This window comes from Vulpes vulpes, chromosome 8 (assembly GCF_048418805.1).
Source record: "Vulpes vulpes isolate BD-2025 chromosome 8, VulVul3, whole genome shotgun sequence".
Classification (NCBI taxonomy): Eukaryota; Metazoa; Chordata; class Mammalia; order Carnivora; family Canidae; genus Vulpes; species Vulpes vulpes.
This window is the reverse complement of record NC_132787.1, coordinates 62,859,297-62,877,217: the sequence shown is the minus strand read 5'-3', so window position 1 is coordinate 62,877,217 and position 17,921 is coordinate 62,859,297. Positions and strand designations below refer to the sequence as shown.

Below are 17,921 nucleotides of genomic sequence, written 5' to 3'. Positions count from 1 at the left end.
CCTCAGTATTTCACTCCTACTGGCAGAAGATGAGTTTCCATTTTCCTACACTTTTGCTTATAATTTTGCCATCAATTTTTAAAAACATTTTGCTCATTATCAAAATGTATCTCATTGATCTGCATTTCTGATTACTAATGAGGTTTTATTTTTTTTCCCTCTCAAGTTTACTCTTCACTCTTGTGTTGGCTGTATTATTATTGTTATATTATTATTATATTATTATATTATATTATTATGTTATTTTGTGTGTTCTTCATGTTTTGGCATTTGGGGCCTTGACTCTAGAGGGGCTGTCTCTCCCCCAAGACTATCTAATTCCTAGAGATAGCAAATGACCTCCTTTAGGTGCACCCTGATATACAAACCAACCAATCCAGAGCCCACACAGCCAACCCTCTCCTTTATCAAACTCTCACACGCTGAGCCAGTATTCCTACTGCCCTACATCACCCAGGACCGGGGAGGACACCTGGAGACCACCCCATATGGCCCAGAGACCCAGAAATTATTCAACCTCTCTAATAAATCCTTGGGTTTACTCAGCTCTCCTACTTGGCCTTGCCCATTCCTTCCCACAAAACCTCCAATAAGGGCTCTGAGGCATACTGTCCCCTCTCATCCCTCTCATCCCTCTGCCTCCTGACCAACCCCAGTGCTTCTGCATGGCCTGGTGGGGCATGTGCTTCCAAAGGCTCTGTGAGGGATGCCTGGGTGGCTCAGTGGTTGAGCGTCTGCCCTCAGCTCAGGGCATGATCCCAGGGTCCCGGAATCAAGTCCTGCATCTGGCTCCCTGCTGGGAGCCTGCTTATCCCTCTGCCTGTGTCTCTGCCTCTCTGTCTCCAAAATCTTTAAAAAAAAAAAAAAAAAAAAAGCTCTGTGAGTATAAACTTTTGCCTTCCTGATAGTCATGTCTGTGTCTTCATGTCTTATCATATTTGATTAAATAAATCTTGGGTATACTTGGGTATATTTTATTTTTGGAGGGGGGTATATTTTAATACAAATGTCTTCCTTTTTTCATGAGTTTTATGCCTTTTACCCATTTTTATACGACACTATTCATTTTTAATCATTCATGTAATCTTTGTATATAAACATTATCATTCCCTTTGTCACTTGTTATAAATACTGTATTCCGGTTTGTACTGGCCTTTTAATTATGATCAGTGTTTTATTTTTATTTTTTTAAAGATTTTATTTATTCATGAGAGACACAGAGAGAGGCAGACACAGGCAGAGGGAGAAGCAGGCTCCATGCAGGGAGCCTGATGTGGGACTCGATCCCAGAACCCCGGGATCATGACCTGAGCTGAAAAGCAGACGCTCAACAGCTGAGCCACCCAGGTGTGCTGATGACAGTGTTTTATTGTTGAACAGAAACTGTTCATTTTTATGAAGTCAGCTGTATTCATCCTTCCACCTATAGCTTCTCCTTTGGTGTCACGCTCTACCACGTATGTTTCTTTCCAAAGTATGTGTGGCCCTTCAGAATCTGCTCTGATCAGAACCCTGCATAACTTCTGGGTTGGACTGACCACCAGCCCTGCTTCCAATAATTCCCTAAGACCCAATGTAATAAACAACAGAGCAAAAGTAAAAGACAAAAAGAATAAGATATGACAGAAGGGGTGTTTTTCTCCTTAACAGAGATACCTTACCAATGTCAACAGATGTGGCTATCCTTTTTTTTTTTTTTAAGATTTTATTTATTTATTTATGAGAGACACACAGAGAGAGGCAGAGACACAGGCAGAGGGAGAAGCAGGCTCCATGCAGGGAGCCCGATGTGGGACTCGATCCCAGGTCTCCAGGATCACGCCCTGGGCCGACAGCGGCGCTAAACCGCTGAGCCACCCGGGCTGCCCCATCCTTGTTTTTTTTTTTTTTTAGAAAAGGACATAAAGGATAGTCACAAAGATAAAATTTAAATGAGTAAGAAATATAGACAAAGATGTTCAACCTGTCTAGTAATAGAAGAAACACAAATTACAATGAGACCTTATGTTTACCACTCAGGCGGGCAAAGACTAAAGAAATTGAGAAAGCCCTGTGTTACAAGTAAGCCAGAGAAGCAGCACTCTAAAGCCTATAAATGGCCTTTCCCTGGGACCTCAAGGAGATCATTCCACCTCTGCACCAAGATGTGGTAAGGGTGGACCCTACCTCTGATTTATGGAGCAGGAGTCTGGAAGCACCCACTGTCCATCCATAGGGGGATGGTCACATAAATGCTGGCAGAGCTATACATACAGCCTTACCACATGGTGAAGTAAATCTACATCCAGTGACACAGAAGCTGTCTATTATGTATTCTTAAGTTGAGAAAAACAGGTCATAGAACAGCACATACATATAATGTGATCACATTTGTGTAAAATGTATGTAGCTGTACATACACATACACTCAAGTGTGTATGGGCATCAAAGAATGGTCATCACAATGCTAACACTGGTTATCTCAATGAGATTTCAGGCAACTTTTACTTTATACTTTTTTAATATTGTTTATATTTAAAACAATGAATAGTTTTTTAATTAGAAAAAATATTGTTCATTTTCCCCCCACTCTAAACTCTACAAGCTCTGGGATCAAAATAATCTCATTGTGCTCCTATCTCCTGGTGTTTCCTCCTCCTTCCCTGACCCTCTCCTAATCTTGGAGGTCCCTCCCTTTCTCTCTGTTTCAGATAGAAACCCTCATGATACCGTGTGGACAAGGCCCTGCCCCATCTGGCTTCTAGCCCTGGACAAGGAAGAGGACAAGGTAGAGAAATGAAATCTCAGAGCAGAGCAGTCAATCTCTGTGGCAGACCCAAGCTCCACCCAGACTCTGGAAGCCCCCTTTCAGATGAACTGCCAGTGCCTCTGCCTCTCCCAGCTTCCCGGGGAGCCCTGCCTGCCCAGAACCCAGTTCAAAAGCAAAGAAGAGAGCTGGGGTCATTCCTTCGAGGTGGTCCCCACTTAAGTGCAAACCTCCCCTTTTCCATCTGCACTCACTCCTCTGGTGACTGCATCCGGCTTTGTAGCTGCACCTGTGAACTACGTGCTCTCCAGACATGCCCCTCCCCTGCCTGATCCACAGGTCTACCTGGACATCTAGCAGGCATCTCAAAACAGAATTCTTCATTTTTACTCCCAAACTGGCCTTCTCCAACTAGTCTCTAACTCAGTGCATCATACCAGCACTTGGCCAGGTACTCAAGCAAAAAGTCTTGAGCGGTTCCCTAGTCCTTCCCTCTCAGCAATCCCCTTGGCTGTACCTTCAAAGTCACCCATCAGCAATCCCCTTGGCTGTACCTTCAAAGTCACCCAAAGTTGTCCAGTTACCCTCTTTCCACCCTCACTCCTGCCCAAGCCCCATCACCTCTAGGCTGGACACTGTCCCAGCTTTCTAACTGGCTGCCTCCTCCCATTTTCCCCACTGCCTCCATACTTACTCTCCACCTGCAGGAGCAAGAGAGTGCTTCTAACTTCATAAAGGAGATCCTACCACTCCCAGCCCTGCCTGCCTTCTGGACTCCCTGTGACTGACCCTTGCCTGCCTCCAAGCCTTGGCCTGTGCTGGTCCTTCTGCCTGGAGCGCTCCAACCCTAGACACTCCACCCCCCACCCTACCCCACCCCCTGTCCCTTACTCTCTCACTTCATTCATGTCTCAGCTCAGGTGCCCCTCCTCAGAAGGGCCTCTCTGCCTATGGCCTTTCAAACAGAATCTGCTCTCATCTTCCCCCTTCCCCTACTCCATCTTTTCCTCACAGCCTTCATGACTACCTGATATAATTAATATTACACACTTGGGCAGGACTTGGTCCATTTTATTCCCCAGCATCTAGACCAGCACCTGGGGCACAATAAACATTTACTCTATGGCTGAATCAAGAGGTTGTTTGGGTTTACATCCAAGTGTTTCATGGAGACCTAGAATGGTTTTTCAGTAAGTGAGGGCCTCCAGGTGTCCCAGAGATGGCACTCTGCAGCATTTGCCTGAGACGCAGAGGCAAGGCCAGCCTTGTCCAAGCATTCCAGTTCATGCATTTCTCAGAGAAGTGGGCAGGAGCAGGCAGTCTGGCAGGGCACCTCCCAGAGATCTGAGACTCTTGTCTCCAGGTCCCTCCCTACTCTGAGGCCACCGGTCTGCACAAACCAGTACTCCCCCCCAAAATCATCCCGCAGGGGGCGCTGTGACAGGGCCCAGGTCCCTTACCACTGTGCACCCATTGTAGAGGTTATGCTGGTCCTTGTGGGCGTGGGCACAGAAGTCCATGCAAGCGGTGACCCCCGAGAAAGGCCGCCCTTCCTTCAGCCCCAGGCGGCAGTCGATCGCTATTTCCTCATTGGTCACCTGAGTGGACAGCCAAAGAGTAGAGCTTGTGTAACCTGAGGTCAGTGGCCTGGATTCTGAACCAGGGAGGCTAGGGATGGGAGGAAGGGAGGGAAGTTGGTTGGTTAAGGACCACAGCTGCCCTGTGCATGGGCTGCAGAAAGAAGGCTTTCTCACTGAAGCCTTTGTAGGAATTACATCCTTCTGAGTTATCTCAAATCCCCCTCACCTCACCTGGGAGATGAAGGGGTGACAGGAGAAAGAAACACAAGCCTCCCCAGAAGAAGCCAGACCAGAGGAGGTGGAAGATTACTAGGGGGAGAGGCATGAATACAGTGATAGAGGAGAGATGGTCTGGGATACAGTTAGCTCAGTGTAAAGAAAGGATCTTATTAAAGACCTACATCATTGCTCTAGCCTTTCCTACATGGAGCACAGTGGGAGGAGCCCAGTCTCCACTTCCTGGCTTCAGGGAGCACGGACACAGCTGTGGATGACATGTGGGTAGGGAAAGGCCTAAGACCCAGTACCTGGTTCTGATAGGCCTGGGGGGCCAGCCTCTTGTACAAGGGAGCGACTTCAGTGGCCAGGTCCTGGAAGCTCTTCCGGAGCACTTCTTCCTGTGGAGAGAAGAGTAGTTACACGTATCCAGAGCAGCCCCACCCACTGGAAATTAACCTCTGTTCCAGAACCATCACTGAGAACCATCACTGGGCTGCTGGGAAGGTCGGAAGCAATGTGCCAACAGGTTTTCTCTGTTTTCTACAGAGTTCCCTCTGGGAGGGATATGGTGCCATGTCTGTTTTAGAGTGGGAAGACACGGAGGCTCAGGAAAAGTCATGGCCAGAAGGTCCTGCCATCTTGACCACTCGGCTACTGCCCTCCCAGGTGCTAGCTCAGCACCACTCACAACACGTAAAACAGGTTGTTGGTTTGGAGTGCTCAACATCCAAGTCAGAAATGTGGTGTGGAAGGCATGTAAAAGCAGGAGCAACAAGCGTGGCTTTTTCTTTCAGTGTTACAAATAGGTAAATGAAGGCTGAGAGAGGTGGTTCAAGGTCTGTGCTAGGAATCCCACAGCCAGCCAGGCCCAGAGCCTGCCACAGGCCAGCTGCACACACTTCAAAGCTCTATGCTTCAGACCTGCACCATTGTGCAAGAGTCACGAACCATGAGTTGCTACTGAAATATATACTGGTTTTAATTAAAATTAAAAATTCAGTCCCCCTGTTTTACTAGGCACATTTCAAATACTCAGTGGTTCCATGTGGCCCCATGCTATGGTTGTTTTTGTTTTTTGTTTTGTTTTTTTTTAATAGAGAATTTTGCCATCCTCACAGAAGTTCCACCACCACCCCGGACAGAGCAGCAGCACCCCAGCTACACCTGGGTCAAGCTTTCAGGTACCCACAGCCTGGCCCTCTTGAGGGTGGCACGTGGAGCTGGCAGGGGTGGGCCCAGGGATCTCCAGAAAGCCTTGAGCACAGGCATGAAGAGTTTACACAGAACAAAGAGTAAGAAGACAGATATAGAAGTGAAAATGGAAGTGCAGGAACAGTGGCTTGGCTGTCTGTCCAGTAGGGCAGCCAGAGCCACCCCCAACCCCTGTCTACAGCCCAGAGGCTGCCACCAACATCGCGGGCCCCAGGCCAGCAGAGTACAGGGTAAGGATGGTGAGCCTAGAAAAACCCAGGCCTGACTTCACCATTACTGCCATACGGCCTCGGGCAAGTCGTGCACCTCCTCTCTAAAGTGAGCAGTGGCAGCACACAACCCAGGGGTGTCGTGAGCCTGAGATGCTCACCTGTGAGGTGCTGGCCAGAGTGCTCAGCACTACATAAGTGCACGGAAATGCCAGGTGATGGAACAGGGCAAGTATGTGAGAGAAATCAGAGCAATGCATTTTCGCTCCTAGTGATTCCTACTTCCCACGGCCCTGGGGCTCCTCTCTTCATTGAAACAACTGTGTTTGCTCTTCCAGGGGAGGGCGGATGCCGCCATAAGTAAAGGTCTAGTGTCAAATCAGACTATTAGACTAGCTCATGCAATAGTCTAAAAGCCAGGCTTTTGGGGTGCCTGGGTGGCTCAGTCAGCTGGGTGTCCAACTCTTGGTTTTAGCTTGGGTAGCGATCTCGGGTTGTGGGATCAAGCCCTGAGTCAGGCTCTGAGCTCAGTGGGGAGTCTGCTTGTCCCTCTGCCTCTGCTCCTCTGTTCATGCTCTCTCTCTGTCTCTCCCATTCTTTTTCTCTTTCTTAAATAAATAAAATCTTAAAATAAATAAATGCCAGCTTTGAGGGTAAAAGGGTTCTACATTTGAAAATGCTTCCTTTTACTTCTGAAAAGCAAGGCTGGGAACTCTAAGCATAAAAGTTTATTGTATGTACAGTAGAAAAACATGTGCCCAAGGGTGGGGGGGGGGTCCTCATACCTGTGGGAAAGGGGGAAACCCTCTGATATAAGGAGCTCAGGGAGATGTGGAAGGCAGAGCCAGGGGATCGAGATGTTGCCTAGACCCCCTCAAAAGGACCCACTACCTTACTTCACAGGAGATCAGGAATGAGGGAAGGGGGGGGGGAGGCTGAAGGGGAAATGACAAGAGGCCCAGACAGGCCTGTACCCTCTCAGCATTTGGAACTCAGAGGGGAAACCACCTCTCTGGGTGGCCTTCACAAGCAGAGCAATAGAGGGAAAGGGGCAGAGCAAAAGGCAGCTTGACCTGATAAGGTGGTCACGGAGAAGCCATCCTGTGCAGACACCAGTCTGGTGTCTAAGACCCAGGCCAGGCTTCCAGTAAGGAGAGACCAAGGATCTAGAGAGGTGGCCAACTGCACAGAAAGGTTCCCTGGCAGCCAGGTAGGATGAGGGGGCACTTTGGGAAGTCCAACACTGGCTCCAGAAAATGGCCCATGGCCTGGAGGCTCCTTTTCCTGCTAAACCTCCCACCCACCCTCCACCCCCAAAAGACATCTTAGGAAGAATGAAGAAAAGAAACGATCTGTGAAGAGGGTCACATTCGGATGAGGAATTTGAACGTTTATCATAAAGAGACTGTTTTAAAGCTGGAAGAGTGTGAGGTAGCCATTGTTGGTTAAGTTTAATTTTTTACTCATCACATCCCTCCACACCACACCCCACATACCTTACATTTCACAGCAAGAACAGGTCAGTTCAAAAAAATAAAGTGGCATTCCCCACACATCTGAGTCAAGGAGTGCTAATACCCCACACCACCACCCCCCCCAGGTGGAAGGGGGCAAGTGGAAGGGCTGCATTGCTCTGTGGGGCTCTGCTCACCTCCTTGGGGTTGTCCCCTGCAAGGCGGAACTTGCGAGGCGTCTTGCTACGAGCGTATTTGCAGCCGTTGAAGTACATGCTCCAGGAGCAACCAAAGGAAAAGGAGGCGCCGCAGGTGCTGGGGTCTTTGCCTTGGCAAGCGCAGGTCCGGCTGCAATGTACGTCACATGTTAGGCACACATACACACTTTTTTGTTTGCAAATCTTCCTCTCTCCCCCAGGGGAGGTCCCGCTGAGGCCTGGTTTCCGTGGCCTCCCAGTGACTGGGACCACATCCTTCCCTGCCTTCAGCCCCTTTGCCCAAATGTCCTTGGGTACAGAGTGTGCTCTAAGCAGCCTGTTCTGCTCCCACCCCTGAGCCTGGAGGTCTAAAAATCTGTTGTTGGGAGAAGCTCATAGATTGTTTGAGGTCAGTGGAAAGAATCTAGTCAAAACCCCAATAAAGTTTATCCTTTGCCTTGACTCTAATATCATGACAGCTTCCAACATAGATGACACTAGAGGGAAGTAATGTAAACTACAGGCTTGAACACACCTGCTTCCCTCAGGCCCAGGTGCTGACAGGCCTTTAAACAAATAAACACTGACATCATAATTCAACAACTAATACAATCTGGGAACAATCCAGATGCCCCTCAACTGGGGAATGGATACACAAATGGTGATGCATCCAGCAGGGGCATACTACTCAGCAGTAAAAAGGAATGAGCTACCCACAACCACCGATGAAGCTCAGAAACTACACTCAGGGAATGAAGTCAGACCCCAAAGGCTATCCTCGGTCTCGTTCCATTTATGGACCACTCTTGCAAAGGCAAACCTAGGGGGACAAGAAGCAAGACTGCTGGTTGCCAAAGGCAGGAGGAGACTTGCTTCTAAAGGGGCACAGGGGAATTGGAGGGAATGATGGAACTGTTATAGATCTTGGTGGTGGTGGCCATATGAGTGTAAACATTTGTCCAAACTCTTCAAACTTGTGAACCTGAAACTATTACACTGTGTATTAATTAACTAGAATTTAAATAAAAACTTAAAAACCCTCTTGAAACTGTATACCTAAAAGGATGAATTTTTACTTTAAGTAAAAATACCTTAATTGTAAAAATGGGAAAAGACCCTAGAAGGGCAGGTTTTATGAATACCACTGATGCCTTCTACTTGCAGAACACTCATACACTTTTTCACGATGGTTCTACCATTAGAGCCTCAGAGTTCATATGAGGTTCAACAGCAAAGCTGAGCCAAAGCAAGAGACCGTCTCCTGCCAGGACCAGAAGAACCCAGGGGTCAGGATCATGGGAGAGCTCCTTTCAGCACAGTCCTGACTGCAGGACAGACAGGGCCCTGGGGTGGGTGGGGGGAGGGGAAGAGTCCCCTGCATGGGCTGCCCAAGACCCTGCCGATGGACACCTGACCCAGCTGTCCCACTCTTCAATGCTGGGGATGCCCCCACCCCTCCCCACCCCACATACTCATCATTGAGGCCACATCTCCGGCTGGTGGGGTTCCCGTACTTCCGGAGGGTGTCGGTGAGCTCTTGGTAGAGGGTGTCTCCGAGGCTGCGGGGGATGCCCTCCCAGGCCAGGATGAGGATGACAATCACGGCATTCTGGCAGTGGTGGCCCGCCCGGTGCCTTACCAGGCACAGCAGCTTCTCCTCTAGTGTGTGCCTGCGGATCACCTGCAGGGATGTGGGGTGGGGTTGGCACTGTTAACTATAGGAGCCTGGCCCTCACATTCCTCTGCTGGGGATGCCACACCCCGCCTCACCTCTGCCAATCAGACCAGGGGGTGCAGGTCTTTAGGGCAGTGTCAACAGGGTATCACAACCTGGCGACAGCAACCATACAGACTAAGAGACCGTTATAATAATTAGGGAATAATAAATGAAAACGTTATTTTTTAAAGAGCAAAATAAAAAATAATTACAAAATCTAAGTTATCGATGAGTTGTATAGGCTGAAAACTAAAAATATACAAATAAAACTATAAGCAAAAATATATTCAGAGATTTTTTTATATGGTCCTAAAATATCTGCAGAGAAAATGCTGCATATCTATATGATTTTAGTTAAAAAAGAAAGGGCTTTGGTGCTGTGGAAAACAGTTTTTGGCATTTTCTTGAAATGCCTAAACATGTAATTACCATATGACCAGGCAGTGCCACCCCTAGGAATATACCCAAGGTGACCGAGAGCAGGGACCAGGACAGGTGTTGGTTCAGAGCAGCACTATTCACAGCAGCCCAAAAGCAGAAACAACCCAAGATACATGGATAAACAAAATGTGGCCTCTCCATCAATGAAACAGTCATCAACCTCAAAAAGGAAGGAAAATCTGACTCATGTGACAAGTGAAATAAGCCAGGGCACCTGGGTGGCTCAGTGGGCTAAGCATCTGCCTTCAGCTCAGGTCACGATCCTAGGGTCCTGGGACAGAGCCCTGCATCAAGCTTCTTGCTTAGCAGGGAGTCTGCTTCTCCGGCTCCCTCTGCCCTTCCCCACCTGCTTGTGCACAAGCTCTCTCTTAAATAAATATATAAAAATCTTTTTAAAAAGGAAGGAAGAAGCCAGACACTAAAAACAAATACTGTGTATGATTCCACTTACACAGAGTACCTAGAACAGTCAGATTCACAGAGACAGAGAGTATAATGGTGGTGGTCAGGGGCTTGGAGGGAGAGAATGGGGAATTATTATTTAACAGGTAGAGAGTTTCTGTAGGGGATGATGAATAAGTTTTGAAGATATAGAGCATTCTTATGGTTGCATAAGAATGTGAATGTAGTTGGTATCACTGAACTGTACACTTAAAAATGGTTAAAATGGCCAGTTTTAGGTTATATATAATTTAACACAATTTTTAAAAATTACTAATATACCCCAAACCAGTGAACTTTGATTGAATGAATTGTATGGTATGTGAATTACATCTCCATAAGGCTATCAACACAAAAAGCAAGGGCCTTAGGCTCTGCCCTGCAGTGTTCCTCAGCTGGGTTCTCCCCTTGTTCTCTCTCACTCCCAGAACTCTGTCTTGGCTCCAAAGATATGGCATGGCAAAGGGCCCAGGAACTGGGGCAACAAGATGGCTGATCTCCTTCAAGAACCCCAACTAATTCTGTGACCTGATGAGGGCCTGTGAAGAGGGGCAGGAGGAGGGCAGACTGGGAAGGGCCCTGAGGGGACCAGGACTGGGGAGGAGGGCAGGTTTCACAGGGGGCTTTCACAGCAGCTTCCTGCTCTAGAATGGGAGCAGGTGGTTGGGGTGGGAGAGAGAGAAAGAGAGGGAGACCACTCAAACATAACACAAGCCAAGTGGATGAAGTGCTGGACTAGGGAAGTGGGGAATGAAACAGGAGAAGGAATGCCTTCAGACACATTGAGGACAAAGCTGACTTTGGGACCATCTGACTCTAGGGCCTGGGGGACAGAAGAAAGTCTTAAATGGACTCCCACTTTTGTGGAAGAAGACAGTGGGTGAGGTGTGGGTTGTTCCCATGTTAATTGGGAACATGCGAGGGCTGAAGGACTCGGGAATATCTGAGTGGCTACTTCTAATAGGGCCCCAACAGACTGGGTCTCGGGGTCAGGAAATGCCTGGGCTGGAGACACTCTTGGTTATACATACATTAGTGCAGGGAGATGACCAGAGAGGCAGCCAGACAGGCAGTATAAATGGGAGAATGGGCCAGATGGATGACTGGGGAGCTGTGTGGACCATGGCCCAGTAAAAAAGCACTTTCCTCTTCAAAAGGAATAAGCCGGGCCTTCTCTCCATCAACCACTGCCTAGAGGGACTAGTACAGCGATCTGGCCCAATTTTAACAACAAGAAAATAGAAATCCAGACTTTTACATGAAATTTCTCCTTTTAAGGATGTGAGCATTTAATTCAATTTTTAAAATCATAGTAAAATATACATGGCATAACATCTACCATTGTGGCCATTGTTAAGCGGTAGAAGTACATTCCCTGTTGCTGCACAGCCACCACCAGAACTTTGTCCACCTCTACACCGTCCTATCTTCCCAAAGTCTGTACTCACATAACACTCCCTCCCCTGTCTCCTGCCCCTAGTCCATGGCAATGACCATGCTACTTTTTGACTCTCTGAAGGGTCTGACTACTCGCAGTACCTCCTATACATGGAATCACATGATATTTGTCTTTTTGTGACTGGCTTGTTTTATTTAGTGTAACAGCCGTAAGGTTTATCCACGTTGTAGATGTCAAAACTTCCTTCAAAATTTTAAGGGACACCTGTGTGCTAAACAAAACACATCCCTTGCCCATGAATTCCTGTTTTGAGCCCAATCCAGGGAGGCATCGGTGACATTGTTATTTGAAAAGTAACCTATGAACATGTCATTAAGTCAGGTTGTGACAGGGCTCCCTGTGTGACTGCCTGGCCTCCACAGACTGAACTCCGGCATACCGTGAGCATCTGCGTACATCCCAGGTACTGATCACACAGCAGTCCCCGTCACCAGGGTTTCTGAGGCACTACTGTCAATCTCTGCTCAGCTCTCTGTGGCCATGCCCTCACAGGCCTATGGCTACAGTAAAAAAAAAACTCTAAGAAAACTAAAGCGGAGCTCCCGACATGCCCTTCAAAGGAAACCAGCAGGATTGAATGCACAAAGTGCAAAAGTAAAAGGCCAACAGAAGGGCAGGAAGACACCAACACCTGAGCACGGCATGGTTACACTGGCAGTTCAGAAGCTACCACAGAACCACAGACAGCTCACTCAGATTCCAGGCAGGAATTCCCTGACCACTGTACCCAACAGAAGTCCCAATCTGTCTTCCGTGCAGGCTCCTATTCTTGGTACTCAGCTTTGACCCCTGGGGTTCCCCAGGAGATCTGGTCCACCATGACCTCAGTGGGCTTTCACATACCTGCCTTCTGCCCCCAGTTACCTTTACAGACTGGCCCAAGCAGCATCTCCATGGCTCTTGAACGAAAAATCCCACTTTCACTGTCTCTGGTGTTTGCTTCTGGCACATCTCTGTGTATACTGAGCTTTAGCAATGTGACCTGGGTCACTCTCTTACTCCCACACTTGACAATGTCCACACTTTGTTGAGGCCGCCTTAAGATGGGAGATTACAGGGGGTTGGCTGGGTCATCCCACTGCTTTCTTAGATCCTTCTCTCAACACACATTTATTGGGCACCCATGGTGAGCCTCAACTTTGTTGCCAAGATGCTGGCCAGTCAAGTCCTGAATTTGTCAGGCATGCCACTTGTAGATGAACGTACTGGTTGGGGGTTGTGGCAGTAAAGACAGATGTGAGCCTGGTTGGAAATGAGAACTCAGACTCTAGAAAGGAGACCAGATGAGGTGGAGGGCAGGGAGAACCCAAGGAAGTGTTATCCACCACAGGCAGCTTACATGCTGCCACTTGCCCAGAGCTACAGACTACCACTGCCTGGGCTCTTGATGCCATGATGCCTCCAAGAATAATCTGCCCTTTTTTGCATTTATGGGTCACTTCCCAATGGAGGTGCACAGGGAAAAGGAAAAGTTCTCCAACTTCCAAGGAGGTAGAACTCTGTAGATGAACTCTACCACCAAAGCAGATAGGATATTTGGTGGCTCTGGAGGCAAACAGCAAGAGAAGTCCACTGCACTAGGGGAGATGGCTAGAAAAGAAAAACACACAACTCGGCCCCACTGCTTTCTTACCACTGTAATAATCTGTGACCTACCACCATTTGCTTTTGCCTATAAAAACAATTTCTTGGGCAGCCTAGGTGGCTCAGTGGTTTAGCACTGCCTTCAGCCAAGGGCGGGATCCTGGAGACCCAGGATCAAGTCCCGTGTCGGGCTCCCTGCATGGAGCCTGCTTCCCTCTGCCTGTGTCTCTGCCTCTCTCTCTCTCTGTCTCTCTCATTAATAAATAAAATCTCATATATATATATATATTTTAATTGGAGTTCAATTTGCCAACATATAGCATAACACCCAGTGCTCATCCCATCAAGTGTCCCCTCAGTGCCCATCACCCAGTCACCCCCACCCCCCGCCCACCTCCCTTTCCACCACCCAATAAATAAAATCTTTAAAAAAATTTTTTTCTTTCCTCTCTCCTTTTATCTTCCGTTACCAGATCCAGGAATTTTCCCATCTTTGGGAACACTGTCACAGTGCATTCCCTTCTATCTGGACTTTTCTTTCAAAGCCAGCATCACCCACCAGGGTTAAGGGATAGCCATGAGCTGTTTCCTCCTTTGGACAAAACATCAGGTGTCATGTGTGCTCTGCTCTGGGCATCTGTCCACAGACCCTGGAGGATCAACATGTGCAGACCAAGGTCCTCCTCCCCTCATTCTACTCCCCTCTCACAGCCTCTCTCACTTCTCCAGGAACTAAGCTCACCCTTCACCTGGCCACCTCTGACCTCAGGCCCTGCAGACACCCACATGTGCTGTTCACCAGGGGTATCTGGGGCTGGAAATGCATACTCTCTTCTTCAATACCACCCATATAGCCATTTTTTTCCCCTGAGCCACTCTTTTGAAGATGGAGAAGTCCCTAGGCTCTACCTGTGTAAGGATCTTCAGTTTCCCACCCAAGACTTTGGATTTCCTCAAGGACTACATGAATTAACAAGAATAAGGGGCAGGTGCCACATCACAAATGGGTTCTCTGGGGGATAGCACCACACCCTGATCAGCCACAGACAGATTCAGTCCACCCCCCACTACGATGCCCACCTTTCAGGAGAGTGGGGACAGTATGCTTCTTCATACTTGTGAATGCTCTATGTAGTTCCAGGTCACTTTTTTTGTTGTTGTTTCTTGAATATCTTATTTGAGAGAGAGTGAATGAGCAAGAGAGAGCATGAGTGGGAGGGGGAGAGGGAGACGCAGACTCCCCACTGAGCAGGGAGCCTGATACGGAGCTCAATCTCAGGACCCTGGGATTATGACCTGAGCTGAAGGCAGACGCTTAACCAATTGAGGTCCCCAGGTGCCTGCCAGATTCTTTTATTGTATATAATTCTGCAACACTGACCAAAAATTTCTAAAAATAGATATGTGGTAGTTCAGGTTCAGACACCTTTTATGTTCATTAAAAACAAAGGTGCAAAGGCATGGCATATATACCAGATAAAAACAGGCATGTGCACAGATGGATACAGGCTGACAAAGGTCATCTTACCCATTCCTCCACTCCAAGTGAGCTGTATGTTCATGCAGCCTTCTGCCTTTGCTCACATGACTCTCCTTGCCAGAAACGTTTCTACTCTCCCATCAGCCCACTCAATATGGCTCTGCATTCACAGTGCCATATTCATGGCCCCATGCACATCCCCCTCCTCTGAGAAACCAAGCCTCACATTCTTCCCACCATCAGAGCCCCTGGATCCTGAACTTTACAGCACTGAGTCTGCCTCTCAAAGTTGGACCTTGATTATTCAAGTCTCTGTGAGTTTATCTCATGGGTCTCTACATCACAAGCAGCTTGAGCACAGGGATACAGCCTTCCGTTTTCCGTGCACATCCCCCTATGAGGCACCCAGCACAGTGTTGGGCTCATGGCTACCTGATCGTCTTGCTGCTGTCACAAGCACGGATTCTGCAGTGACACTAAAAGATCTCCTTGAGGACTGGAAGGGCAAGGTCGGAAAACTGTCAGTGGGGTGGCAAAATGGGAGTCTCAGCCCATTTTGGCTGCCTCACAGGAAACAGTGGCTGAGAAGTAAAGCAGATGCCTGACCATCCCCAATTCTGCCTGGAGACCTAGTTCTTTGGGACAGGAGATAAGAATGCTGGGCAGCACATGGAGGGGCAGGGGAGTCACATAGTCCACGGTGGGGCCCGGCCCTGAGTGAGATGACATCGTTACGCCTCCCCTCAACCACAGGGAGAGTATGAACTGAGCATAAGGACTAGAGCATTTCTGAGGCCAGCCCAGGATGCCAGGGGCTGGCACTTAAACAAAACGAGGACAAATAGCTCAGGCCAGGGGTTGAAGGGTGGGGATGACCTTAACCAAGCACAGATGCCAGCTTTGATGTTCCCCTGGACAGTAAGCATGTTTGTTTCCTCTGCACACCCCTGGCCAGGCCTGTAGGGAGGGAGGTGAAGCACAGCCCTGGCCACAGGGTCTTGACACTCACCCACTTGGCGATGGGGCAGCCGCGAGAGCTCTTCCCTTCCTTCCCAGTGTAGATGACCTTCTCGATCCGGATGGCTTTCCCCTTCTCTCCATACCTGGAGAGGGAGACAGAAACCACCATTAATACAGCGAAGCCCCAAAGGAGAGCAGCTTATGGCAAGAAGGCAAGCCTCAGTGTGCATCAGCATGGGTTAGATTGCCATGGGCTCAACAGAGAAGGAGAGCTGAAATGTTTGTTCTGTGCTTAGAGCCTCCGGAGACACACTGGCTACTTACAGGTTCCCAGGGCCTCTGGTCTATGTTGCCCAGCTCTATCCCAGGGCAGAGGGGGCTGGCAAGCACAACATCCCTGATTATGACCTCTGAGCCTCCAGGAAGGATACTCAAACTGAAGGCTAAACACAGACCTTTGTACCCAGCCTTGTTAGTTGAGCCACCTTGAGAGTTAGTTACTGATAAATTCAATCAACAGAAAAAAATAAATGGGGAAAGCCTTTTCTTTCCACAATCCCCAGCTGCCATTGAAGTATGATGAGGATAGAGAGCTGAGGCTGGGGGCAGTGACCCTACCAAGCACCAACTGGCTCTGTCACTGCCCCGGACAGCACACACATCCTGTACACACTCCAGCCCTGGTGTCCACACACATGCTCAGGGATTCTGAGGCCATCTAACCTCAGGGTGATGAAGCTACGACCCCAGAGCTGAACTGCCCTACCCAAGGCTACATGGCTACAGTGCTGCAGACAGTGGTGACCTGCGTGCCTGCCCAGCCACTTTCTGGCCACAGACTGCAGCCACATGACTGAACCTCTCTACATCTCGGTTTCTTAACCTGTAAAATGAAGATAAAGTGGGCTCCTACTTCTTAGGCTTGGAAAGAGAACAAATGAGATAGTCCCGGAGGGTGCACCATTTAAAATACTCTGAAGTTCCCGGCATGAGGAAAGAGCTCATTAAGTATTAATTCTTAACAATGTAACTATCCATCTGACTGAACCATCTTATTTTTAATAGCTTTTTAGTTTTGGGCACAAAGTCATATCATCTGCAAACAGGGTCATTTGTCACCTCACCCTGTCCACTCTTTATACCCCGTTTCAGTCTCCTGTCTCTCTGCACCAGCCAGGGCTCCCAAAATGCTAGAAGCCACCTTTGATTATTTCCTACCTCAACTGTAAAATATTGCCAACTATTCATTACTGAGCATGAAGCTAGCAGACTTCCGGAAAGAGACAGAGACTGCCTCACTTTGAAGGTATCTACTAAGGGTCTCCTGTTCTAAAGGCTTTTAATCAAGAATTGTTACTTTTATCCAAGTACTTTTAGCATCAAAGGACACAGATGACTGGTTTTTTTTTTTCTTCGACCAATTAATTCAGTGTGCTATTTTAACAGACTGAATCGAACTATCCTTGTATTTCTGTAATGACTCCAATTTAGTCATGGCCTATTATTTTTAATATACTATTTAATAGAGAAAAATGTTATCACACCTAGTACAGCTTATATTCTCTACGTAAGCACACATACAGGTACACATACAGGTATCCCTCATGTTTCAGAAGTTCATGTTACACCCATTCTGCTTTTACAAAACACCTACATCAGCAACTGTTTTTTGGTAACTGAAAGAAATCTGAAGAGAATTTCTGCTTTTATGAAAAAAGGCAAAAAGTAAATATAGTGTTCGGTGTTTATTTCACAATGAGCTGCTATGGAGGCAGCGCGTGCCCCGAGCAGCACGACAACAGTGGCCCCACTAAGCTCCTTCCCCAGAACATCCACTCAGCATCTTAGCATCCAGTGGCCAGAGTTCTGAACTTGATCTGTGAGCATCTGTGCTTTGCTTTGATTTATTCTGTGCATTTGTTAGCAAGATGTGTCTTAAGGTATCAGAGAAGCCTAAAAGAGATTATTTTGGGAGTCCAGGAATGCTCAAACATTTTTCCAAGTAAGTTAATGGTAACTGCTTCCTTGCTTTACTGTTATTTTTGGTTTAGGAAAGTTTTCAAGGGGATGCTCTACTTTTGGATAGCAGGGGAGACCCATATTCTTTATCTCATCCATTTTACTTTTGGGAATTTCTATCTCTGAAGTAACTATAAAAAATACACCAAGACTTAGGAATAAAATATTCATTGTTGCATCAACTGAAAAATTAGAAGCTAACA

The 17,921-nt window shown here is 47.8% G+C and overlaps 1 protein-coding gene across 2 annotated transcripts in view; it reads right to left on the bottom strand.

The window, feature by feature from the left end:
* Positions 1 to 17,921, bottom strand: part of TET3 (tet methylcytosine dioxygenase 3) — a 104,971-nt gene that overhangs the window by 9,839 nt on the left and 77,211 nt on the right. For both annotated transcript variants that reach the window (XM_072766942.1, XM_025994527.2), the window contains 5 exons: positions 15,749 to 15,842; positions 9,090 to 9,298; positions 7,618 to 7,768; positions 4,854 to 4,943; positions 4,207 to 4,344 (listed from right to left, as the gene is read on the bottom strand). In XM_072766942.1, coding sequence (XP_072623043.1) covers positions 4,207 to 4,344; positions 4,854 to 4,943; positions 7,618 to 7,768; positions 9,090 to 9,298; positions 15,749 to 15,842 — 682 coding nt within the window. The remainder of the gene's footprint in view (positions 1 to 4,206; positions 4,345 to 4,853; positions 4,944 to 7,617; positions 7,769 to 9,089; positions 9,299 to 15,748; positions 15,843 to 17,921) is intronic.